Raw genomic sequence first — 27,263 nt, 5'->3', positions numbered from 1 at the left:
TGGAGACATTCAAAGCTTCTTTGCCCCAGAGGCTATTGTTAGCCAGGCCAGCATGAAATTCAGCTCAATCTCACTGTGAACCATAACCCGAAGCTGCATTTACTGGCTAATTAGTTTATCCTCTCGGCAAACCGTTTTCACATCCAACTGTGAAATAAATCGCCTATGATGTAGATGAATTGATTACATCCTTTGATTCTCCACAACACAGAATCAAAGAGAAAGTTGCTCAATGCTCGATCAAGCCCTGCTGATGATGGTAGAATACTCCCAGAAGCAAGTCACTAGCACAGCCTCACAGCTCAGATGGGAGATTTCAGAAACAGAATTCCACTTCCACATGTACATGACCAATACCCAGTGCCACCTCCTCCATCTGTTCTACAATCTGCAAGGCATTATTGGTTTCTCCTGCTGCTTGTCCAGTATTAAGATCTGCACCAGCTAAAACTTATCTCTGTTAAATGCCAAAAAAACTCAAATCTACCTGTCTGGTTTTTTTCCCAACTGCTTGCACTGCAGGAGCCTGAACTCCAGTAACCCCCTGAATTGCCAAGTCAAATTGTTCAGCTGATCAACGTGACCCAAATCCACCAGCTTTCTTTCTCCTGCAATGCATCGCCCTTCTCTGTCACTACCTGTTTCTGCCACTGTCAAATCTCTTCTCCCACCTCAGCTGCCTGATGTAGATATATTCCCCATTGATCTTCCTAATTACTTCTATCACTCCACCTGCTGGTGAGCTGCAACTAATATAAAGTACTACAGCATTAATATAAAGTACTACTCATTAATACCAAGACTAACATGGATGGTATGGTGCCTATAGAGTTGCTGCCTTACAGCGCCAGGGACCCGGGTCGGAACCTGACCACGGGTGCTGTCTGTATGGAGTTTGTACGTTCTCTCTCTGACCCCATGGGTTTTCTCCGGGAGCACCGGTTTCCTCCCACATTCCAAAGACATACAGGTTTGTAGGTTACTTCGGTAACAAAACATTTTAAATTGTCCCGAGTGTGTACGATAGTGCTAGTATATAAATGCTGGTGAATAAGGGGTAGGCCATTTAGGACTGAGATGAAGAAAAACTTTTTCACCCAGAGAGTTGTGAATCTGTGGAATTCTCTGCCATGGAGGGCAGTGGAAGCCAGTACACTGGATGTTTTCAAGAGAGAGTTAGATATAGCTCTTGGGGCTAACGGAATCAAGGGATATGGGGAGAAATCAGGAACGGGGTACTGATTTAGGATGATCAGCCATGATCATATTGAATGGTGGTGCTGGGTCGAAGGGCCGAAAGGCCGAAAGGTCTACTCCTGCACCTATTTTCTGTGTTTCTATGTACAGCGATCGCGTGTGGGAAGTTTGCGAGCTGGTATACTCCTTCTGCCATCTATGCTTTGCTCCCATGTACCCCAGCTTAAAGGACTTAATGCCATCCAAAGTACTACTCCATTTTCAGTGGACACATGCGTTGCATGAATCATTAAGGATGTTACATGTTCTCAGTGAGGTTTTGAGAACATCCTTAAATCTTTCCCTCTGTCCATCTGGTAAACATTTGCCTTGAAGGAGAACAGGATAGAGTTGGGGAACCTGGAGTCAGGCATCCGGACAATATGCCTGCCCAACAGAACAGGTTGACTATTATTAGTGCCTTAGTGCTGGAGATGTTAGTCTGAGAGAGGACATTAACCTTGGTTCACTTATCCTGCCAATGCAACTGGAGAGCATTGTGGGGCCAGCAAAAACCAACAACCTTTCTGGCCTATATAAATCTATATAATCATATCTAAATAAAACAGCCTGATTTTCCCACTTTTATCTCTCCTTTGAAACCTCTCCACCCCCAACATAGAAGCATGCACTTAGACCCCAATGTAAAAAGCACCTATGTGGATGTTGAGAGACATGAGAATCAGATCAGATAGAGGACTTTCATGATCTCCACTCAATAATAAGGATCAGACACACAAGAGACTGCAGGTGCTGGAATCTTCAACAAAGAACAAAGTGCTGGAGGAATATAATATAAGAAAATAACTGCAGATGCTGGTACAAATCAAATACTGTTGTCAGTAGGCCAGGCAACAACTATGGAGGGAAATGGACAGACGACATTTTGAGACTGAATAAGGGTCCCGATCCAAAACAGAACCTTGTCCCTTTCCCTCCACAGAATGCTGCCTGACCTCTGAGTTCCTCCAGCGCTTTTGATTTTTAAATAAGGAATGGACATTTGGCTGAAGCAAGGAAGCAAACCTTGTGTCCACAAAATTGTGATCTAAGGGGTGGGGCCCCAATACCTTCAGAGAGCAGGGCAGCCTCTGCAAGATACTGTGCTTGATGCATTGTTTAATCAGTTTTTCCTTTCTTCTAGACATGCCAGATTTAAACGATCCAACAGTGTGACAACCAGTGTGCAGGCTGACCTGGAGCTGGAAGGCATCCCGGGGGTGTGTGTGAGCACAGAGGATAAGGGCTTCCAGTTCAACCAGCCGTTTGAGCGGCACTCCTCAGAGCCAGAGCAGTCCAATGAGTACACGTCGTTCAGAACTGTTCACACACAGGGACAGTGGGCGTACAGGGATGATTACCGGATGCGCTATGAGAGTGCTGACGCCCAGCGCCAGGACCACTGGGGGGAATCCAGTGTTCACAGCCACCCAGAACCCGGCAGAGTGTCTCCGTGCCACAGAGACGGTGACTGGTTCATCAAGTTGCTGCAGGCAGAGGTAGAGCGATTGGAAGGTTGGTGCCAGCAGATGGAGAGAGAAGCTGAGGAAAATGACCTACCTGAAGAGGGTGAGATTTAAGCGTCTTAGTAAAAGTGTTATTCCCTGATACATTTGTTTCAAATGCCTTTCGAGATGAGATGAATCCTCTTGATTCTTTCCCAACATTTCCTCTTTCATTTTATGTGTTTTGAATCAAGGAATCGCAGGTGCTGGAATCTTGCATTGAACACAAGGTGCAGGAATAACTCAGTGGGTCAGGCAGATTCAATACACTACAATACAATACGATATCTCTTATTGTCATTGTACAAGTACAATGGGGAACATGAAGAGAGGACCTATTGGGTCAGGGGAGAAGAGTCCCGACTTAAAACGGTGCCTTTCCATGTCCTCCAGAGATTCTCCCTGGCCTGCTGATTGCACCAGCATTCTGCGTTCATATTATGTTATTTTGTTGCTCTGAAGAAGGGTCTCGACCCGAAATGTCACCCATTGATTCTCCCCAGAGATGCTGCCTGTCCCGCTGAGTTACTCCAGCATTTTGTGTCTATCTTCGGTGTAAACCCGCATCTGCAGTTCCTTCCAACACATCACATGCTTTTGGGTGGGTTGATGAGTGGATATATTTTGATGCACAATGTTTCACAAATTGTGGGGGACAATTTGTGATACATTGTGAAAGCTGCGGATCATTTTCTGTTCATTGTCATCAGTTTGGGGAACATTCTTTACCTCAGTTTGATATCGCCGCTTCATAATGAGTTGAGAAGTGTATAAGCATTTTGTGAACTCCACTGTGATTTCTCCTCAAGGTATGTCCACTTTGAAGAAGTTCTCCTCCTCTCTTCGTCCACCTATATCCTTCCTTTGTCCCGCCCCCCGACATCAGTCTGAAGAAGGGTATCGACCCGAAACGTCACCCATTCCTTCTCTCCTGAGATGCTGCCTGACCTGCTGAGTTACTCCAGCATTTTGTGAATAAATACCTTCGATTTGTACCAGCATCTGCAGTTATTTTCTTATACTATGAGAAGTGTATAAAATAACTTCACTTTTCCCCCATTTTCCTATTGATATGTTCAGTTATTTTTCACACCCTCGTTATATATATAAAATCAACGGGTGACAATCAAGCTGTTTCTGGGCATCTGACCGGAATATTTTATTGGCTGTCACTAGGAGGTGCGAGGGAATTTCTCACAGTTTTATCCTTGTAGCTTGTTTCTCTCCTTACTCCCGAGCAACCTTTGGGAATGCCTGGCACAAGTTTGTTCTATATCTCTCTACATCACCGTCTATATAATCTCGTTTCCCTTTCCCCCGACTCTGAAGAAGGGTCTCGACTCGAAATGCCACCTATTCCTTTTCCCCAGAGATGCTGTCTGACCCGCTGAGTTACTCCAGCTTTTTGTGTCTATCTTTGGTTTGAACCACCATCTGTAGTTCTTTCCTGCACAATATTAGTTTAGTTTTGAATATCAGCCCATCGAGTTCATGCCGAACAGAGATCACTCATACACTATTTCTATCCTATACACTAGGGATGATTTACAGAAGCCAATTAACCTACAAACCTGGAAATTATCTAGATCAAACACTCTAAAATTAAACTGCGATGTAAGAACGAGATCTTTTTGATGGGAAGTTTGCCCAAATTTCCTGACAGTGACATTAGCGTTTGCTAGAAGATAAAACTTTCCAAAAATATTAGGGAATCATCGTAAACATCTGAGCCTGGGGAAAGTTTGGAATTGCACAAGCTTCTCACTCTGATTATAGATGTGAAAATCAAACCACTGTATGAATGCAAATTTAGTGGAGTAGAGCATTTATAGGTAGAATTGAGCTGATAAACTTTAATGCTGATAATCCTAATATGTCATTTATTGAATTGGTTGAAAGGTACAGTTTGGAAACCTTTGGCCCACCAAGTTGACATCGAACATCAATCGCCCGTTCACATCAGTTCTACATTATCCCACTTTTTGCATCTACTCTCTACATGCAAGGGGCAATTTACAGAGTCCAATTAACCTACAAACCCACACATCTTTGGGATATGAAAGGAAACCGGAACACCCAGAGAAAACCCACAGGGTCACAGAGAGAACGCGCAAACTCTACGCAGATAGCTTCCATAGTCGGGATCAAACTCAGGTCTCCGGCGCTGTGAGGCAGCAGCTCTACCACCTATGCCATCTTCTGCTCTTCCTTTCCCTGTTCCTTCTAAAGGTGCATCCCTTTCCAATGATTTTGTTAAGCTTCACGTCATTGAATCATATTGCCCAGTGGCCAATGTCTTGCATGAAATGTTGACAGGCCCATTTGACTTCCACTGTCCTTCTAAATTAGCTTTCAAATTTGAATCTCACTCTGCTATTCTTTTCCCATGACTCAACAATTTTTCTTTCAAGTTCTTGTCCAGTTCCTTTTTGATGGCTGCTGCTGCCTCGACTGGCTTTCCCTTTTCAACAGTACATTCCAGATTTGAGAAAGTTGCTGCAAAAAAAAAAAAAATGTGGACAGATATTTACCTTGAGTCTCCTCTTGGATGATGCCTCCTCATTCCACTGCTGTCAAGATACAACCTCTTCAAAACATCTCACTTATTTTCTAACTCTATCATCTCGCAGGGACAACTGGCAGGATGATTATTTGACGCTGCACTCTTCTGTCCAGGTTACTGCCCAGCTGTGTGACATGTCTCCTTGTGACACACACAACAGACCTTCATAAAAGTAGAAGAAAATAACTGCAGATGCTGGTACAAATCGATTTTTTCACAAAATGCTGGAGTAACTCAGCAGGTCAGGCATCATCTTGGGAGAGAACGAATTGGGTGACGTTTCGGGTCGAGACCCTTCTTCAGTCTGAAGAAGGGTCTCGACCCGAAACGTCACCCATTCCTTCTCTCTCGAGATGCTGCCTGACCTGCTGAGTTACTCCAGCATTTTGTGAATAGACCTTCATAAAATCCAGGGAATAGACAGTCTGAACTCCCTTTCAATTGGGGATTGAGGGAAAAATGTCGTTTTGGGAGCTGATTCATTTATGATTAATGATTTGCAGCTCTGGTGCGACAATTGTGTCTTAACGTACCTCTCCCTCTGTGTTTTAGTGCTGGAAAAGATCCGAAGTGCAGTGGGCAGCGCGCAACTCCTCATGTCACAGAAGTTCCAGCAGTTTTACCGACTTTGCCAGCAGAACATGGTAAATTGCCGGGGTGGAGGGATGGGGCATGTCCGTCTGCTTAGAGAGGGGAGGGAATTGACTCTCTTGGAATTATTCTGTTCACGCACTGGAGGTCGGTTCTCAGCTACTGTCTACCTCAGTGGAAAACCCTCGGACTATCTTCAATCGGACTTTACTGGACTTTATCTTGCACTAAGCGTTATTCCGTTTATCATGTATACTGTGGATGGCTCGAATGTAACCATGCATTGTCTTTCCACCGACTGGTTAGCATGCAACAAAAGCCTTTCACTGTGCCTCGGTACACGTGACAATTGATGCATTTTATTTTGAAGCAGCTCCTGCTCTCAGCCGAGGAACTAGCTAACCCTTTTATCAGCTGAGTGTTTGATGGCTCTGGGCCTGCACTCGCTGGAGTTTAGAAGGACGAGTGGGGATCTCATTGAAACCTACTGAATAATGAAAGGCGTAGATAGAGTGGATGCGGACAGAATATTTCCATTAGTGGGAGAGTCTCGGACCAGAAGGCGCAGCCTCAAAGTAAAAAGATGTTCCTTTGAAATGGAAATGAGGAAGAATTTGTGTTGAATCTGTGAATTTATGAATTCATTGAATTCAATCTGAATTAATTGTCACAGACAGCAGTGGAGCCATGTCATTGGGTATTTTTAAAACGGAGATTGATAGGTACTTGATTAGTAAGTTAGGCACTTGATTAGACAAAGGTTACAGGGAGAAGGTGGATAAATGGGGTTGAGGGGGGGGAAATAAATCAGCCATGATCAAATGGCAGAGCAGACTTAATGGGCCGAATGGCTTAATTCTGTTCCCATGTCTTATGATTTTATAATCCCAGAACTGCTGCTGTGGCAGTCTCACCCCTAAATTGCCCCTTCCCATTGATTTCTTTAGTTTAGTTTAGTTTTGTTTAGTTTAGTTTAGTTTAGAGATACAGCATGGAAACAGGCCCTTCGGCCCACTGAGTCTACAGTGATCCCCATATATTAACACTATCCTACACACAATAGTGACAATTTACATTTTATACCAAGCCAATTAACCTACAAACCTGTGCAGGAAAAAAACTGCAGATGCTGGTTTAAATCGAAGATAGACACAAAATGCTGGAGCAACCAGCTTCTTCTTCAGACTGAAGAAGAGTCTCGACCCGAAACATCGTGCATTTCTTCTCTCCAGAGATGCTGCCTGGCCCGTTGAGTTACTCCAGCATTTTGTGTCTATCTTCAACCTACAAACCTGTACGTCTTTGGAATGTGAGAGGAAACCGAAGATCTCAGAGAAAACCCACCCGGTCATGGGGAGAACGTACAAACTCCGTACAGACAGAACCCAGTGTCAGGATAGGACCCGGGTCTCTGGCACCGTGAGGCAGCAACTCTACCGCTGCGTCACCTTGCCACCCATAATCATTGCTCAAGATTATCTCTGTAAAATGTTCCGTCACAGCATAATTTACAGAGTCATACAGCATGGAAACAGACACTTTGGCTCACCACGACCACAAGGACAATCTCTCATCCATGTACACATCCTATTTTTTATTCTCCCCACATTACCATCAATGTCTCTCAGACTCAACCAGTCTGCCCAATCAGGGCAATTTACAGAAGTCAATTACCTGACCAAACCTGAGGAAACCTGGAAAAGCACATACAGTCACAGGGAGAAAATACAAACTCTTCTCGAACAGAGGTCAGGTTTGAAGGCCGGTCTCTGGAATTGTTAGAGCTGTGCCACAGTTCTGCCCATACACTCATGCCATTGTCTCAAGCGTAAAGAAGAACCACTTGAACACAGTGTAATAGAAAAGAAGCTACAGATGCTGGATTATACCAAAGATAGACACAAAATGCTGGAGTAACTCATCGGGTCAGGCAGCATCCCTGGATAAAATGGATAGGGAGATGTTTCATGTTGGGATCCATCTGTCTGAAGAAGGGGCCTGACCCAAAACATCACCTATCCATTTTCCCTGGAGATGCTGCCTGACCCGCTGAGTTACTCCAGCATTTTGTGCCTTTCACTTGAACACAGTGTTTGTCTTTGCAACAAATGCTGAATTATCTTCAGGCATTAATGTTAAAATAAGGATCTTTTTTAGATGTCATCTGCCTCTCTTGAGTTTCTCTTTCCCACCCTCTCAATAAAACATTGGGAGGGCAAGCCTTAGCCACAGAGACGCATTTATCGGCCAGCGCTTGTACTTGCAAGCTGTAGATTTATTCCTGTTGTTGCTTCTTTTGTGTTCCCAGGATCCGAATGCTTTCCCTTTGCCTACCTCCCAGGACTTGGCGGGATTCTGGGATCTCTTGCAGCTGTCCGTTGAGGACGTGACTTTGAAGTTTGATGAGTTGTTACAGATAAAGGCCAATAATTGGAAATTGCTGGTTTCAGATAGAAAGGTAAGACGTTGCATGATCTTAGCATGTATAAATCATGAGCTTACTGAGTGCTAGTATGGTCAAATGTGTCTTGCAGAGGTTTATTCACCATAATAAGAAAATAAAATCAAACATGCACTTACAAACTTCAAGTGATGGTTGCAGGGCTGATTTTGATTAAAGTTTGTATCATTTTTGATCGAGGGACAATGATGCATAGCAACAAAAATAATAAAGAACATAAATGTATTCTTGGCCATTCCAGACACATAATCCATTACTTAGTCATAACTTTTTATCACATAGGGTAATCACCCTTTGCTAATCATATTACAAATAGAAGAAAAAGTTTCAAAACTTTTTTCAGGCAGAAGCAGCCACAGATACCAAAATTGACAGAAAAATCTGCTGATTTGATGTGACATGAAGATCAATGGCATTCGTAGTGGCCTTCCATGTATGTCATCGTAGATAGAGCATTACATCAGGAGGAGAGGCAGTGAATGTAGAGATGGCCAAATGGGAAATCAAACTTGCATCCGCGAGCATGATTTTGTCGAAGGAGCATTCAGGAAATGGTGGACCATTCAGGAAATCTGAAAGGGGACTACTGAGGAGAGAGAGCTCCATTTATTTCATGGAGGCCTACTGCTGGTCGAGTAGAGAGACAAGAAGGAGCCCGAAGATGGGGGAATTATGGATGTGTGCAGGTGATAATGTAGGAACAGATTACTGTGGCAAAGTTATGTGGAGAAATCAAATGGAGGCCGAGTAATTTGGGAGCCAACTTTCTTAGCCTTTGTGAATCCCTGGGTTTAGAGAGGATGGTGATGATTGGATTTTTGGGGATGACATCTCTCAGTGCCGTAATCCAGTTAGGTGATGACCTCATTCTTCATTTTAAGAAGGCACCTTTCCCATTCTCATCATGTGTCAGCAGGTTATGTGTTCACAAGCACCATGAAATTGGTTTAGCACAAAAGCTGGAGCAATTTAGACAAATGTACAGTAGCTGCACAAAATTGAAGTCATTTATAATAATGCATTTTATTTATATAGCGCTTTTCATATACTCAAAGACGCTTTACAGAGATTTTGAGAACATAGGTAAATGAATAAATAGATAAATAAGTAAATAAATAAATGAACAGGGAAAGGAGACAGAAGGTGAGGTGACCTTCAGTGGTTGAAGGCAGTACTGAACAGGTGAGACTTCAGCGATGTTTTGAATGTGGTGAGTGTGGGGGAGTCTCTAACGGTTTGGGGTAGTGAGTTCCATAGGGTGGGAGCAGCGATGGAGAAAGCCCTGTCCCCCCAGGATCTGAATTTAGTCCGGATGTGGGGGGATAGGAGATTGGCAGCGGCAGAGCGGAGGGTGCAGGTGGGAGTGTGCCTGTGGAGGAGGTCGGTCAGGTAGGATGGGGCCAGGTTATGGAGGGCTTTGTAGGTTATGAGGAGGATTTTGTACTGGATTCTCTGGGGGATGGGGAGCCAGTGGAGTTTATAAAGGACGGGGGTGATATGGTCACGGATCGAGGTGTGTGTGAGTAGACGGGCAGCGGAGTTTTGAATGTATTGAAGTTTATTGATGATTTTTGAGGGTGCGCCATAGAGGAGGCTGTTGCAGTAGTCCAGATGGGAGGTGATGAAGGCGTGGATGAGGGTTTCTGCAGCTGTGGAGGAGAGGGATGGACGGAGACGGGCAATGTTTTTGAGGTGGAAGAAGGCTGTCTTTGTGATGTGTTTGATGTGTTTGTCGAAGGAGAGGGTTTGATCAAGGATGACGCCAAGATTCCGGATGTGAGGTGAGGTGGATACTGGGAGACCATCAATGTTGAGGATGAAGTTTTGGGTGGATTTGGTGAGCGTTTTTGGACCAATGATGATGATTTCAGATTTGTTGCAATTGAGTTTGAGGAAGTTTGATTGAAGCCAAGATTTTATTTCAGTAATGCAGTTTGTCAGTGTAGAGTGTGTAGTGGGGGAGATTGACTTGGTGGAGATGAGGAGCTGGATATCATCGGCGAAGCAGTGGAAGTTGAGACCATGACGGCGGATTAATTGACCAAGGGGGAACAGGTAGAGGATGAAGAGGAGGGGGCCAAGGACTGAGCCTTGGGGGACACCTTGGGGGGGGGGAGGGGAGCGGTGGGGGATTTACAGTTGTTAATGGAGATGAACTGGTGTCTGTCAGAGAGGTAAGATTTGAACCAGGATAGGGCTGTGCCGGTGATGTTAAGGGAGGTTTCAAGTCGGGTGAGGAGAATGGAGTGATTTATGGTGTCAAAGGCGGCGCTGAGGTCAAGTAGGATGAGGATGTTGAGGTTGCCAGTGTCGGAGGAGAGGAGAATGTCGTTTGTGATTTTGAGGAGCGCAGTTTCAGTACAGTGGTTTGAGCGGAATCCGGATTGGAAAGTTTCATACAGGTTATTGGTAGAGAGGTGGTATTTGAGTTGGGAAGCTACAGCACGTTCCAAAACTTTGGACAGAAAGGGTAGGTTGGAGATTGGTCTGAAGTTGTTTGGGGTGTCAGGGTTTAGACCAGGTTTTTTCAGAATGGGGGTGACAGCAGCGATTTTGAGGGATGGCGGGACGATGCCAGTGGACAGGGAGGAGTTTATTATTGCAGTGATAAGTGGAGAGAGAGCTTCTGCTATTGTATTTTCTGCCCCCTGCAGTTCCAGAACAAGGGGCCACAGTTTAAGAATAAGGGATAGGCCATTTAGAACTGAGATGAGGAAAAACTTTTTTAGTCAGAGAGTTGTGAATCTGTGGAATTCTCTGCCTCAGAAGGCAGTGGAGGCCAATTCTCTGAATGCATTCAAGAGAGAGCTAGATAGAGCTCTTAAGGATAGCGGAGTCAGGGGGTATGGGGAGAAGGCAGAAACGGGGCGCTGATTGAGAATGATCAGCCATGATCACATTGAATGGCGGTGCTGGCTCGAAGGGCCGAATGGCCTCCTCCTGCACCTATTGTCTATTGCACTATCCTGCTCTTATCCTTGCCGCCAGTTCATTGTTCACCAGATTGATCCCTGGGATGGCAGGACTTTCATATGAAGAAAGACTGGATAGACTGGGCTTATACTCGCTGGAATTTAGAAAACTGAGGGGGGATCTTATTGAAACATATAAAATTCTTAATGGGTTGGAGAGGCTAGATGCGGGAAGATTGTTCCCAATGTTGGGGAAGTCCAGAACCAGGGGTCACAGCTTAAGGATAAGGGGGAAGTCTTTTAGGACCGAGATGAGAAAACATTTCTTCACATTAATCTTCAAATTTTATGATTAAGAGTGGTGAGTCTGTGGAATTCTCTGCCGCAGAAGGTAGTTGAGGCCAGTTCATTGGCTATATTTAAGAGGGAGTTAGATGTGGCCCTTATGGCTAAAGGGATCAGGGGGTATGGAGAGAAGGCAGGTACGGGATACTGAGCTGGATGATCAGCCATGATCATATTGAATGGTGGTGCAGGCTCGAAGGGCCGCATGGCCTACTCCTGCACCTATTTTCTATGTTTCTATGTTTCTATGCCACATTTGCTTGCTGATACTTTGACCACAACCCCCTTTCCTTCTAATGTAACTCATTATCCAAACTCTTTTTGTTGATAGGATGAAATGAAGATGCCCCCTCCTATACCAAAGAAACCACCGAAGGCAAGGTTAGCCCAGGCACGGGAGAAGTCATTGGAACTTGCAGACAGACAGAGGCAAGAAGCGAGGAAACGGCTCATGGCTGCTAAAAGAGCAGCTTCGTATCGACAAAACTCTGCCACGGAGAGTGCAGATAGCATTGAAATCTACATCCCTGAGGCTCAGACCAGGCTTTGAAGTCACCCCTCGCCATTTGGCAGGAGCCTGTCTTTAACTTCAACTTCACTTCTCATGTTCAAGGGAAGATGAAACCAGACTATGGGCATAATTTGTATCCTGCTGTCTGGTCTCAGTTCTAGCAAGCATTAACATTCCTCTTGTGTTCCTTTATGTTGTCACGGTGGACCAATTATATTTTCTTCAGTTTTTAAATGAAGCTGCAGTCGAATATATTTTGTGCACATGTTCTTTATGAGGCACCTGACCATAAGTCACACCGAGGAAGCATCATGTGGTAAACAACCCACATTCTTTTTTTTAACTTTTGTTTCGCTAGGAAACTGTGTTTCACCAGGACTAAGGACTAAACAGACCTGTGACCCAGTGAAATTTTCATCATTCACTTTCACTGTATTTAACTTTCCATAATGCTACTTGCCAGTGATGTATTCTTAATGTGTTACATTTCACAGAGGCATTGTGACTGTAGCTGAATTTGTCTTAGGAATTAGTTTTTTTTTAGAAGATGTCAGATTTACACACAAATCTGTGAGAGTCCAAAAACCAAAATCCAAAATTCCATAGGAAATGGTTGGGAAAATGCTGAGCTCAGTTGTTACTCGACTCAGTTGTCCCTGGTTGTCCATAAAACAAATTCATTTGGGGATTGGGGTGGGATGATCGATTGAAAAAGATCCCTTTGCTTCTGGGACCTGAGTCTGAATCCAGCGCAAAACCCCTATCTGAAAACAACGTGACTTTGGTGGCAAAAGACACGTGGGCAAACCATAGAGTTACCAAACATAAGCAGCTCTTCTCTGTCTCTCTGTTCATGGCCGCAAGAGGAAAGCTGAACCTAGTTCTCAGTAAGCATGAGTCCACAGCACAAAACCTTGCCCATACCCTGCCGCTCACTCCTGCTGAATGAGTAGGCTGAGCTGACGTGAGAAGGAGTATAATGCCAGGCTAAGGGCTGGCCCTTCACAGGGTCCAATTAACTCATGTTGCTAGGACAATGTAGAGGAAGGTTTGCTGTCTGTCTGCCTGCGGGTCTATTTGACATGGGAGAGATTGATACTGACAGTGGGTGGAAACAAAGAGGGAACATGTGCCCTCTTCAACACTGTTAGGCCTCACTTGAGCACAATATTGTATTAAAAGAAATGTGAATTTTTAAAATATTATCTTCCCCAAATTTTATGATTAAGATCTGATTTACCCTGGGCATCAGCACTTGAGGGTCAGGAATGCAGAGAGAGTCGAGATAATGATAAGAGCATATTAAAATGGGGGAAATGAATATACCAAAAGCTATAATGGAAAGGGTGATGCAGAGAGAGGGGTTGGAAGTTTCAGCCAATATGTCCAGGTTGCTGCTGTGACAATGTATTCGTGGGGTCCTGGAAAGACTGTGAAATGGTTGTATTTGCATGTTAAGGTAATGCCAGGATGCATAGACTGAGAAAAGTGTGTAATATGCAGTAGGCTGTATAGTGGCAAAAATTATTTGGGCTAAATCTCAAAGAGAATGAATGCGCATTGTTTTGAAATTCCATAATATCAAGTGGCATAAGATATTAAACAGCATGATAAGCAGGGTCGTTAAATGCAATGTAAACACAATTCCTGTGAGGACAGTCATGGGAGGAGCAGCCAGCAGAAGAATGGCAGAGGTCCTTGTTGCCGAGACTGCTGCAGTTTTGAATAGGTAATATTCCACATGCTGATTATCACTAGGCAACTATTCTTACTGATGGAACTGATTTATATCAAAATCTTTCAGAGGACGGTTCAACCCTTGTCTGTATTGGAAGCCTTCAACTAATTCTTCTACTCTGACTTTTATACCTGTACATGGAAGCCGACAAATGACTCGAGGCGAGTGTGACGACAACGGGCTTCTATATATAAAGATTTCTGCTGGTAGAGAATCGTCAATTGTTCTTCACATACATTCACCATACAGATAGCTCTGATGGGTCTTCCTGCAGATTTTGTACCACATACTTGGGTATGACCCCCATGTACTTAAGTTATCAATCTGTTCCAAATAACACTGGACATTGACAATAAATTTATAAACAGAAGGCACTGGAAATACTCAGTGGGACAAGTAGTACTTGTGGTGAACGAACCAGAGTTTTAGGGATAGAAATTTGACCTCTGACGAATGGATTAAATGTGTGATAGATCACGTGCTCTTTGAACTGTATCTGGGATTAACTTCCAGGAGTCATGCAGCATGGAAGCAGGCCTTTCGGCCCACTGAGTCTTGTGCCAACCATCAACCACTCACCTACACTGATCCCATTTTTTATTCTCTCCACATTCCCATTCACAGCACCCTGATTCACCTACACAGAAGGGGGAAATTTAAGGTGGCCGGTATCCCAATAAACTGCACTCACTTGGGATGCAGGAAGAAACGGGGGAAACGATGCAGTAAAATGAACGTGCAAACTACACCGGGCATCAAGAGTGAACCAGATTACTCTTGGGGCTGAGAGGCAGTTTCACTGGATGTGCCACGATGTCATCAGTAATTTGAAAAGCAGAGTTCAATGCACATGCATGACACACTTAAGGAGTATCCATTCTAAAGTTTCAGGTATAATAACATGATGCTGTGACAAAAGGTCAATGATCCAAAACTTTGACTCTGCTTCTGCTGCCACGGGTGTATCCTGACCTCCTGTATGTTTCCAGCATTGTTTGATTTTATATCGGATTTCTAGCATCTGCAGTACCTTTGTTTAGGAGTTGTGATTTGATTTTTAATGTCTACATCAATATCACCACAGATTCCAAATTTGATTGGCATCCTACGTATTTGTCAGCCCACTCGATTGCAAAGAGTATTGAGATGTGTATTCAAGTCAGCAAACAAAAGAACTCAGATCATCCACATAGGATCTGCGATGAATGTTTATCACAGTATTGTGTTTGAATTTACAGAAAGGAATGAGCTTGTTGGGCCCAATCACTTTTCCCTTTTGCTCTGTATCTGCTGCACACTGTCAAACAATGGCATTGCATGACAGGATCTAGGGGTATCTCTTAAAAATATTGTTTCCCCAGATCCTGTCAGTCTATGTTGCCCTGTAGATCTGCATTGTATAAAGTACATCCCGAGGAGCCATTTTGTTACTCTGACTGAAAGATCTTTAGAACATGCTTCAGTGGTCTAATGGAATAAAGTTAGGCTATTTGGAGGAACCAGGTTCTCAAACAATGCCATACAGTGTGCTGCATCTAAAACCAGTTGTTTTAGTTTACTGTGGCAACTCTGCCAGTGTCTCGGGCATTGGCTTGGAAATGCACTTTTAAAGAAATATTCTTACCAAATATAAACTCTATAAAAATAATTCATTTCGTGTCCATAATATATATCATTGCCTGTCAGGCAGTGAAGTTCTCAAAGAAATCCTCAATATTAGTATCTAGGTAGAACAAAATAATATCTAATGTATTGGTTTATATGTAGCAGCAACCACTAATCCTTGTTTACAACATCATACATGGACAAGGAAGACTTCAGCTGAATACCACCAATGACTCTTTCGCTGATGAATTAGTACTCAACCATGCTTAACACGCCTTGCAAGAGCACATAGCATAGGGGCAGAATCCATGCTGGGTAGGTGAGTGGTGAGGGCTTTTGGCTTCAGTGCCTACCATGAAGAATGGGTTGGGTAGCACCACCGATGATCATTCTTGCCAGATCCTGAAAGACATAGATGCCACGACAATGACAAAATGTACCTTGCCCTCATTAAGCCATCTGTTTTGGATTTCTAATTCCATGCAATATTGGTTGTGATGTTTGTGTTGTCCTCACACTAGGGACACTCTGCATTTTGTTTTCTGCCATCATCACCGTGCCACACAGAATAGATTCAGAACTGAGCTTGCGGGTCCAAACTGTGTTCCACTACAATCGGGTTAGTTCATGGGATGACAAATCCCTCGCTCTACCATTACTGCCAAGCAAAATGATGGCGCCTGCATGTGTAAGAAATGCAAAAGGAATTTCACCGTGCAGTTGCACATGTGACAAATAAAGCACTATTGAAGCCAGGGCATCTAATGGGTCAACGAGGAGAATAAAAACAAAAGTGCATGCCCAGAGCAGCATAACTTGAACACAAAATTGAGATTTGGTGCTGCATGCTGCATGCTTGCTAAATGGAGAAAGAGGCATGCAGTGGTGGCGCAGCGATAGAATTGCTGCCTTACAGCGCCAGAGACCCGGGCTGAGGTCACTCAATACATTCCAAGCTAGGGCTTTAATCACCTCCCAGTTACAGTGATGCAAACGCCAAGCTTGAAAACTAACAAGTTGAAAACTAACCAAGTTGTTCCAGCACAGCTACAGTACTGACATCTGTACTACAAAGTGTCCAATATGTTCTGCACACAAAAAGTAGGGCAAATCCATTTTGGCCAATTACCATCCTATGAAACTACCCACAATCACCAGCAGATGTAGAGACTGTGCCATTGATTGTGCTGCCAATGGCTCTTATTAACTGATAACCTGCTCAGCTTGGGTTCCAAAGTGAAGATCCTTGTTGACCACACACTCCTTGTCTCTCATTAAAAATTCATAGATAATAGAGCACCCCATGTTCAAATAAATTCATGGAAGGGCTGGAGGTGGCAAATCGAGTGCACGACAACCAAGTGCCAGGTGTTGACAATTCACAAGGGGAATGACTAACAAACTTGAGATTCAACAGCCTTAGCAGAAATTAAACTGGATCGGATAATATAACTATCTTGGTTGCGAGAACAAAACAAAAAATGAGTAATCTGCAGTGAGTGACTCCGGACAATTGAAAGTCATTCTCACATCTACGAGCACATATCAAGAGTTTGATGGAATGCACTCCATTTTGCACAGCTCCAAACAGCTCAAGAAACTTAACAATCAAGGACAGCGCAGTCCTCTTGATTGATATCCTGACCTAACACTACATATTCATTCCTATCGTCACTATGCATCATGCAGACAGAATGGACCACCTACAAAATGCCCTGCAATTACTCACCGGGACTTCTTTAACAGTACCTCCCAAACCTCTACAAACTGGAAGAATCCAGGGCACTATCAAGTTTCCTTCAAAGTCGCAACATCAAATGTGACTTTGAAACACGTTGTCATTTCTCCATCTTTTTTGAGAATAAATTCTAACTGTTGAATAAATTCTCAAACTCACCCATAACAGCACCGTGGAAGAACCACAGGTTCCATAAGGACTTTTGCAATTCAAGGCGGCAGTTATTTTCTCAAGAGTATTTAGTGAAGGACATTAGATGCTGACTTTCCCAGCAGTTCATAATAAGTACTCAAACTGAAAAATGTACAAGGCTCTAGGAAAAGAGCAGGAGGGATCGATTAAATATCTCTTTCAAAGAAGTAGTATGAGCTTATTGAGCCAAATGATCACCTTTTGTGCAATGCTATTCACTTACTTAGAAGTTGGAATAGTTTTAATAAGAGATATTTAATTATTTTAATAACTTGATATATTATAAAGTCGTATTAGGTTATATTCATAGCTGGATTTTTAAATTCTTTTATATTTGCTTTGGATTTGAGTGGTTAATCTACCTATTTAGTTTCAGATGAGTTGTACAGTTGTGTACATTTCTATTGTTACTTTTTTAAGTTTACTTCTTATTTCTCATTATTTTCAAAGCTGGCAGTTGACTGAGTTTTAACTGTTGACACTGCATGTCATTTGAGTCGAAAAGAAAATTTAATGCCTGCTTCGAGCTAACGTTTGAGTTGCAAGTATATTCTCCACCTAATTGCCAGAGCTGCAAATTAGTGTTAGGTTCTTAATGGTGGGGGTTTCCACTTAGGTTGATTAGGGGTTACAACCAAGAAAAAAAATCTGCTAACAGAATAATGTTTTGTGCTCAGGAATTTTACACCATTATTGATTAAAGGATTGGCACGAGCAATCTATAAAGGGTGTGATTATTTAATGTTTGCAGGTACAAATGAGAGGAACATGATTTGCTCTTGGCTCTCGCTGCAGTGGCTGGAATTCAGTATTAAATCCCATCTGCTGCTTAAAATGAATGCTGCTAAATAGTGTTTTGCACATTAAATGTTAAAATATAAGCCTTTATTAGTTAGAAGTCTGACGTGTGCATTAAGCACAGATGAACAGGGTTTCATGTATAGGAAACCAGGTGGAGATAGGAGGGAGTGAAGTAACAAAAAGTAATCTCCTTTCATTGAAAGAAGCAGGACAGATCCATTGATGGAAATAATCTGGCGTGAACAACAATTTACTCTTGGATACTGTAGCATATCTTCTAGTTGTTGGGTTATCGGGATATGAACTACTCAATCACTTTCACAGTGGGGGTAAAATAAGTAAATTAACTTTATTCTAAATGAACTGTGATTCCCCCTTTTTAATGTTACTTATTTTAGAACATTGCATTATATGCATCAAGCTTCAGTCACACAGGATGGGTTAACAAGAAATACAACAATGTCAGTACAAAATGATTTGAAATTGATGGTGGGGCTTAAGTGAATGGGATGTAGCGGACTCATTGCATACAATGAAACATATTTTAACTCTCCTATTAAGAAACATATTCCCAAACACTGTAATGGATTTTCTACTTTCTACCTTCTAAAATCCAGCTATAACTATGGTCGATCATCATATGTAGAGTAGGGCTATGTATCAATGTTAAACTGGAGAAATAAAATGATGAGTTCTGTGTCACAAAACTAAAAACAAAATTGTAATAAAATGACCAAAGGTGCCAAACTAGAAATCCCATACAGCTTCATCGAGGAGCTAGTTATTATTCTGTGAAATGTCGTTGGGTCTTAATCACTGAGTTCTTTAGACAAGAACCCAGACTCATTGAAACGTTTTTTGTTCTATTTTTAAGAATGCTCTGACTGAAATTTTTTTATTTAAGTATTGCTGTAAAATGTCTTTCATCTTTTCAAAATTCCATACAAATGTTGTCATTTTATATGCATTCAGTGTTTACAAAAGAGAAAAATATCACATACAATATCATCATCCATATACAGAATGACTAAGTTTCTGAAGTAATTAACTGTCTGTGAAGTGCATTGGGAATCCCGCAGGTCAACAAGACCATACAAATGCAAGCTCTTTCCTTTTCCTTTTCACCACATGAAGCCACTGGGCAACATTGTAGGTTATTGGTTTCAGTGATTCTTATTCATTTTGTTCACTGTTGTTCTGCGTAATAAATGAATCCTTCTTCTATTTACATACATAACGTCTGTCCCTGTATTTTTCTGTGCAGAATCCCATTTGGGACTGGAAGAACTGAGAATGTTTATGCTTACCAAGTGAGCCGACAATCAATGGGAGAACAAATTTAGGAACTGGACAGAATCACTGGGATACTCCAACACAGTGGGGGGAGAATTGCATTGTCATATTTATGGAAACTTTTTGCAGCATTGAGAGAACATCTAGGTTGAATGTGTACGTTTTGAAGATGAGCAATGCCAAGGAATTATTTAACTGATTACAGTGGACGCAAACATCTCAGTTATTTTTGCTACAAATAGGCCTTGACTTTTCAGAGACCATAGCCTCGAGGCTCAAAGACCAGTAGCTTCAGATACTATGTGTAGGAAGGAACTGCAGATGCTGGTTAAACCGAAGATAGACACAAAATGCCGGAGTAACTCAGCGGGACAGGCAGCATTACTGGAGAGAAGGAATGGATAACGTTTCATGTTGAGACCCTTCTTCAGACTAGTCAGGAGGAAAGGAAACGAGAGATAAAGACTGATGTAGAGAGATATAGAACAAATGAATTAAAGATATTTAGATTGTTACGTTTTTGCATATTTCTCATTCATTTGTTCTATATCTCTCTACATCACTGTCTATATCTCTCATTTCCCTTTCCCCTGATTAGTCTGAAGAAAGGTCGCAACCCAAAACGTCACCCATTCCTTCTTTCCAGAAATGCTGCATGTCCCGCTGAGTTATGCCAGCATTTTGTGTCTGTCTTTAGCTTCAGATACCAGTTGTTGTGTGGCCTGCTATGCCTGGCTTTACCTGACGGACCAGCCACTGAACCGGCACCAAGATTTGAAAGCTGGGAATATTGTGGGTACAAACCCAGAGAGCCCACGTCACTGCCCTCTGCTTCTTTGGCTTTATGTGCAATGGGTGGAGTTTTCCATGTGGCTCCCTGGGTCCTCATAGGCAACGTTCAAGACCAACATCTGCAGCTGATATCAAATCTTCTTTTGTAGTTAATTTACTAAACATGGTAGAGGTGGCCAAAATGTGCATTTAAACTAACCGAATCTTCTTGCATCCCGCAAATGCAAAGAACAGTGGAAATAACAGCAGACAAATTCAATATCAATGTAAAGCTTCATAAGTTCATAAGCAGAGGAGCAGAATTAGTGTAATTCGGCCCATCGAGTCTACTCTGCCATTCAATCGTGGCTGATCTTTCTTTCCCTCTCTACCCAGTTCTCTTGCATTCTCCCCAAAACCTTTGATCCCCTTACTAATCAAGAACCTGTCAATCATCACTTTAAAAATACCCAGTGACTTGGGCTCCAGGGCCACCTGTGACAACGAATACCACAGATTCACCACCCTCTGATTAAAGAAATTCCTCCTTTCTAAAGGTACGTCCTTTTATTCTGCGTACTTATTGCATCAGTGAAACAGACACAAATTCATTTGTGGAATGTGGGCATCACTGGCAGAAATAACATGTACTGGCCATCTCTGTTACTCCAGATGTAGGTGGTTGCTGGGCCATGTCAGAAGGCAATTAAAAGTCAATCATAATGCTGTGATCCCAGGGATACACATAGCACAGACCAAACTAAGATAATGGATTTATTTCCTCAAGAGTATTAGTCAACAAGTCAGTCATTTCATGTTCATCAATTTTGATACTAGATTTTTTATTTTAGATTTATTAACTGAAATTCAACACTCTGACTATCACAATGGGATTCATGCCCTAGATCATTGGTCCAGACTATTGATAGTAGTCAGTGGTCTACCACCCCACTATTGCAATATGCGAGGCTTTAGTTGCAAGAACAAACTTGAGAAGTTTTTGTTCCAATATTTATAGATTTTTGCAATCATTTCCAGAATCCAGAATCTGAGCTAAATGAAACCAATGGACATCATGGCATACAGATGCGTACAAAGATGTCTGCAAGCAGTGTTCTGTGTTGGATGGTGTCGATTTATCGTATTTGATTGCATGGTGATAGTCTTGTTGAGCCGTATGCAAAAAAATGTATTTCACTGTACCTGGTACATGTGACAACAAAGAACTCATTGACCATTGGATATCAGGTGGGAAAGATTACATTCAGTTGCTCTTAGTGAGATGAATCAATGTCTTCTACACAATCGGCCAATGTACCATTTCCTACTGAATGTAAGTTGCGTAAGGACATTGAGTGAAGGCATTCAGTCTTCACTATAATATTCTTTACTGTTCAGTAGCCAGGCAAAAATGGATATTCGCTTTGCCTGGCCTGCCTGATGACATCTCAGCAAAATGCCTGTGGATGTTTTTCTACTTTTACTATGCTTCTGAACCTGCTCCATGGCAATATTTGACAATCTTCAGAAGAAGTGGAGAGCAAATGGAAACATTAAAATAAAGTTTAAATGATACACTGAAACAAAGCCCCCACCCCATCTTAATTAAACCCATTTTAAAATAATCTACTTATTAATCAGTGAATGCATTTCCTTCTGGCTGCAAGGATATTAATATGTCAAAGTATTGAAGGTCAATGGGGCATGAAGGGCTCTGAAAACAGAAATCACTGAAGCCATTCTGCAGGTACTTTTAGCGACTCCTACTGCTTTTATGAAAGGAAAGGAGGCAGATTGATGTGAATCTATAACGAGTAGTTGATTGTCACAAATCAAAATATTATTTCCTGCTTATATTGAAGCTTCTCAATAAACGGTTGCAGTGGAAACAGAAAATTACTGCATATCAGCTAAATGTTCATTACATAAACATCTCTTACCATACACCACATTGAATGATTCCTTAGAATTTATTATGTTGCATGAGCATGATTTGTAAATGTGTCGTGGACTGCAGACAATACTCAGACTTTGGCCATTAAATATTTCGAGGAGACAATGATTCGACTGGGCATCACTGATAATAAGAGATAACCCGATGAAGTGGAAATCAGTTCTGTGAGATAGGTCATTGTCTATTTGTTGTAGGAAGTGAACTTGTTTAAGATATATCAGGTGTCAGTCTCCTAATAGTTTCTTGTAATGTGTTGCAGTGATTAATACTGTATGTAAAGGCATTTTTCAACCACCATGGAGGCAATCTTAACTGCTGAAACAGTCCTATCCAAAACAAATTACATTTAAACAGCATTCCATCCCTCGGAGATCTTTTAGAAACGATTGTTTGCAGAAAATTGATGCTTCCTCCCCTGGAAACTTACTTTTTAATATGTTTTAAAGCTTCGTTCAAGATTTCCTTTGTCAGGTCTCCAGTGACCACGTTTCTCACTGTTCCATTTGAAAGTACATAAGTTCATTAGTTCATGTGATAGGAGCAGAATTAGGCCATTCAGCCCATCAAGTCTACTCTGCCATTCAATCATGGCTGATCTATCTCTCCCTCATTCTCAACCCCATTCGCCTGCCTTCTCCCCATAACCCCTGAAACCCATACTAATCAAGAATCTGTCTTTCTCTGCCTTAAAAAATATCCATTGAGTTGGCTTCCACAGCCTTCTGTGGCAATAAATTCCACAGAATTGGATTTTAATTGACTGTAGAAATAATTCATGGTTTTGGTTTTAATTAGATGCAGAGCAGGGGAGCAGAGATTACTGGAGAATATAACATGCTGCCCTTTTTCTAAGATATATTCCATTAAAGTTTCAATAAGGCTTTATTGGGTTTGTTTCTCGAGGTTTATGTGTCAAAAGCAATTACTATGTCCTTGATTCTTAACCCTAAAGCAGTTAGTAAATGTAATTAATCTCACTGATGCCACATTCACACTTCTATTTTACATTGTTTCATAAAAAGTCATTTGAAGCCTCTCACAAATAATTATTGCATAGAATAATGTAATGTTTTTAACTTTTTTAAATTGGAATGTGAGTGAGATGGCACTACATACATACCATATTATATATGTGTGTGTAAGTATATATATATATATATATATATATATATATATCTATTGATTGATTGTACAAAATGATACATTGATATACATTGATATATTGATTGTACAAATGATAGATTGATATATTGGGTCTCGACCCGAAACGTCACCCATTCCTTCTCTCCAGAGGTGCTTCCTGTCCCGCTGAGGTACTCCAGTTTTTTGTGTCTTTCTATATTTATAGATTGATTGATTTATTGTACAAAATGACACATTGATATATATCTATCATTTGTACAATCAATATATATCAATGTATCCTTTTGTACAATCAATCAATCAATATTTGCCATTTATAAAATGTTTACTTAATGAAATGCACAATGCCTGTATACCAATGTAGCTATGTCCTTGCTACTAGGCCTCTAGTTGTGTCTATAAATAAATGTAAAGATAGATTTTGCGACAGATAAGAATTTATTTTTATTGCAGTCTCAAAACTGTCTGCCTATATTTCAATCTGGACAGCTGCCCGTCAATATAGAAACATAGAAAATAGTTGCAGGAGGAGGCCATTCGGCCCTTCGTGCCAGCACCACCATTCATTGTGATCATGGCTGATCATCCACAATCAGTAACCTGTGCCCAACTTATCCCCATATCCCTTGATTCCACTAGCCCCCAGAGCTCCATCTAACTCTCTCTTAAATTCATCCAGTGATTTGGCCTCCACTGCCCTCTGTGGCAGAGAATTCCACAAATTCACAACTCTCTGGGTGAAAAAGTTCCTTCTCACAGTTTTAAATGGCCTCCCCTTTATTCTAAGTCTGTGGCCCCTGGTTCTGGACTCCCCAATATTGGGAATATTTTTCCTGCATCTAGCTTGTCCAGTCCTTTCATAATTTTATATGCCTCTCTAAGATCCCCTCTCATCCTTCTAAACTCCAGTGAATACAAGCCTAGTATTTTCAATCTTTCCTCATATGACAGTCCCGCCATCCCAGGGATATGTTTAGATGTCAATCTATCTATCTTTACAACAAGAGCAACATTTCCTATTTTTTTCACCAGTTCACTTGACAGTTCTCCAATTATTAGTGAGGCTAGAAATGAATTCTGACAAAACATGGTTGTAGTAAGGAGACTTTTGTATACAAAATTATAGTTTTAGCCTGTTTGATGCATAAGGAAACAAACACTACAAATAATTCAACCAGAATCTCACCTCGTGTCAGAAATATACATTATTAGTAATGTTGAAAAATACAGTATGTGGTTATGTTGTTATGTTGTTAGTTTGATTATCTGACTTGCTCATTGTGATATTTTGGCAAAAAGGCACTGATAGAAAAAAAATCTCTTCAGGATCTAAATGGATCAGCAATGTACTCAGATTACATTCTACATTCATGGCAGTTTCCTACGGTTGGCTGAAAGAAAAAAGGCTAATTTTGCCTCAGTATTAAAGTTACTAGATAACACAAAGTGTCAAACAAACGTTAACCAAATATTTCTAATTATGTTAAATCATAAATGTCCGTGGACAACCCTGTACATTTCTAGATGTGGGAATAATGAACTGCAGATGCTGGTTTACAAAAATGGACATAAAGTGTTGGAGCAACTCAGCGGGCCAGGCAGCATCTCTGGAGAACATGGATATGTGCGTTTCGGGTCGGGACCCTTCTTCAGACTGATTGTATGGGGGCGAATAAACCTAGGCAGAGAGGAGAGGCAGGACAAAGGACTACAGGTAAAACAGAAGGTGTGAGACACAAAGATTGAAGAGTTACAAATTGTGATGCCAGAAGAAGGAATATGGGTGGAGGGGGGAGGAGGAGGGGAGAAATAGGTGTGAGTCCAGGTGGGGCACAGGGAGGTGGTGGTGGAATAAAGAGGGGGTGCGGGGAAGAAGGGGGAGGGGTGGTTTAGAAATGCTGCCAGACCAACTGAGTTACTCTAGCACTTTGTGTCCCGTACATTTCTCTCTGCTGTTGGGGCCTGCTTATTAACTTTCTTTTGCAAAGATTCTCCCATTTTTAAAATCTATTACCTATTCCATCCTCCACTCCCCTAACTTTAATACTTTCTGCATAAAGACAAAAAACATATCCCATTCATTGCGTGCATATTATCAACATTAATCAGAATTAACATCTCATACATAAAAGTAACAAATTGCCCAAATGTTAGAATATTCTACAGATGGAAATTGAAGAGACGTGACTGTCATGTGGGTTTGAATGTAGCTGAAATAGATAAGTTGAAAGGCTTTGTTCTGTGGAAACTCCAACGATCCTCAGCAAAATAAATATGGCCAATCTGAATCCAATCCCAAGAAGGCACAAGTAAAAACTGCAGAACTAATTGCTCCCCATTTGTTAATAATTGGCTGGATAACCCTCAGGAATGTTTGATTTAGGACATAACAGATGAACAAAGTGGTCACTTTTACTGAGGGTTTTATGCATGCTGTTGGGATACAGGGAACTTATTATTTTACTGGAGCTTAGCTTGAATTAATTAAACATGGCACAAAAGATATCTAAGGTGGGACTGTTATTTTCCCAAGTACTAGAATACCAGATTGAGATTAATAGAACAATTCCGAGGAAAAGATTACAAAAGCTCTTTACAATAATGAACTCAAACATGCATATTGTCAAACTGTTTGTACTATTCTGTCTATTTTATACTAGAAGTGTGCAATAGTGTGCACTTAACGAGGGAATTGATACCCAGGCTGTTTGCATAGTAACAGTTCCGTTAAAATGGCTATTTATTGTTTAATTTATAGTTGACCAGATAGTATTCACATTTACAGCTAAGGCCCAACCTAAATTGTACAATGTTTATGTGGCTGATTGGTGATAAGACAGGCCAAATTGCAGAAAAGTGATGTTTACTTTCCAATAATTGTAGACACTTGCAAAACTTAGTAGAGGATTAGATCCAAATAGCCCTGCAACAGGAATGCTGGTGATCTTAGAATCATGGCGTCACACAGCACAGAGGTGCAGGGCCAGTGGGCCATTTAATCAGGACACTAGCAGTGGAAGATCACTCTTGCAAGATTTGTATTTTCCATGAATTCGCAATTCAAGCCAGACATTATTCATACCATTACCCGCAACTCATTTGAACTAAATCTACTTGGTTATTGCAACAAGGTTTTTTTCCGAATATTTATGCGCCAAAGTGTAATGAAGACAATATATAAAGTATGCGCGACGCAGTACAGACCGAAATTAGTGTGGTTTGAAACAATTTACTGAGCAGAACTATTTTATTATGAGTATTCGGAGCTTAACAGGAGCTGGAAGAAATATCACAAATATAAATTGAATAAACTTATTAAAAATTATTTCTGCTGGAAAATACATTTTTGCAAAATTCTCTTAGCTTTTACACATTGCTGGGTTAAAAGCATGCACGTTGAAAGTAATGACACAGTATGTTGTCAGCTTGTTTTGGCTTAGCTTTCTTTTAAAACTGCTTCGGTTCTTTGTCTTCTTTCATTAGCAAAGCCTTCTGACTTTGATCTCATGTTATTGAGAAATTAATCGTTCATATTCCCATTAAAAAAGGATGTGGTTCTCAACATTGATTGACACCCTTTGGTAGGGTACATTACTGCTTTAATTCATATAGCAATGTTTTTTTAAAAATTTGGTCAATATTCCCTGCTGCAGTTTTCATGCAGTGATTGATATGGGCTTCACTTGTAAATAGTGATCATTTTGAAACTTTGATGATAAAAGTCTTTTTGGAAATGAAAGTAATAATCAACTGAACATATATATATTTGAATCTAATAGAAATAAGCTTCACATGTACCAGAAATACTCACTTTACAACTTTAGTCTTCGAGCTGCACATTTGTGGTCCTATCCAAATTAGTACCAGCAGTAATAAGTTTTTTTTAAAGTCTGTCTTTCTCTAT

The 27,263-nt window shown here is 41.3% G+C and overlaps 1 protein-coding gene across 16 annotated transcripts in view; it reads left to right on the top strand.

Moving 5' to 3' along the window:
- The window catches only part of LOC144606790 (disks large-associated protein 2-like), a 583,035-nt gene extending 563,370 nt beyond the window's left edge, over positions 1-19,665 (top strand). For all 16 annotated transcript variants that reach the window (XM_078423155.1, XM_078423154.1, XM_078423161.1 and 13 more), the window contains 4 exons: positions 2,381-2,805; positions 5,857-5,948; positions 8,204-8,353; positions 11,945-19,665. In XM_078423155.1, the coding sequence (XP_078279281.1) occupies positions 2,381-2,805; positions 5,857-5,948; positions 8,204-8,353; positions 11,945-12,163 (886 nt within the window). In that variant the 3' untranslated portion in view covers positions 12,164-19,665. The remainder of the gene's footprint in view (positions 1-2,380; positions 2,806-5,856; positions 5,949-8,203; positions 8,354-11,944) is intronic.
- Positions 19,666-27,263: the final 7,598 nt, after the last annotated feature.

The sequence above is a fragment of the Rhinoraja longicauda genome, chromosome 27 (assembly GCF_053455715.1).
Source record: "Rhinoraja longicauda isolate Sanriku21f chromosome 27, sRhiLon1.1, whole genome shotgun sequence".
In the NCBI taxonomy this organism is placed as follows: Eukaryota; Metazoa; Chordata; class Chondrichthyes; order Rajiformes; family Arhynchobatidae; genus Rhinoraja; species Rhinoraja longicauda.
The sequence above is the reverse complement of the archived record's forward strand: the minus strand, read 5'-3'. Positions and strand labels throughout refer to the sequence as shown.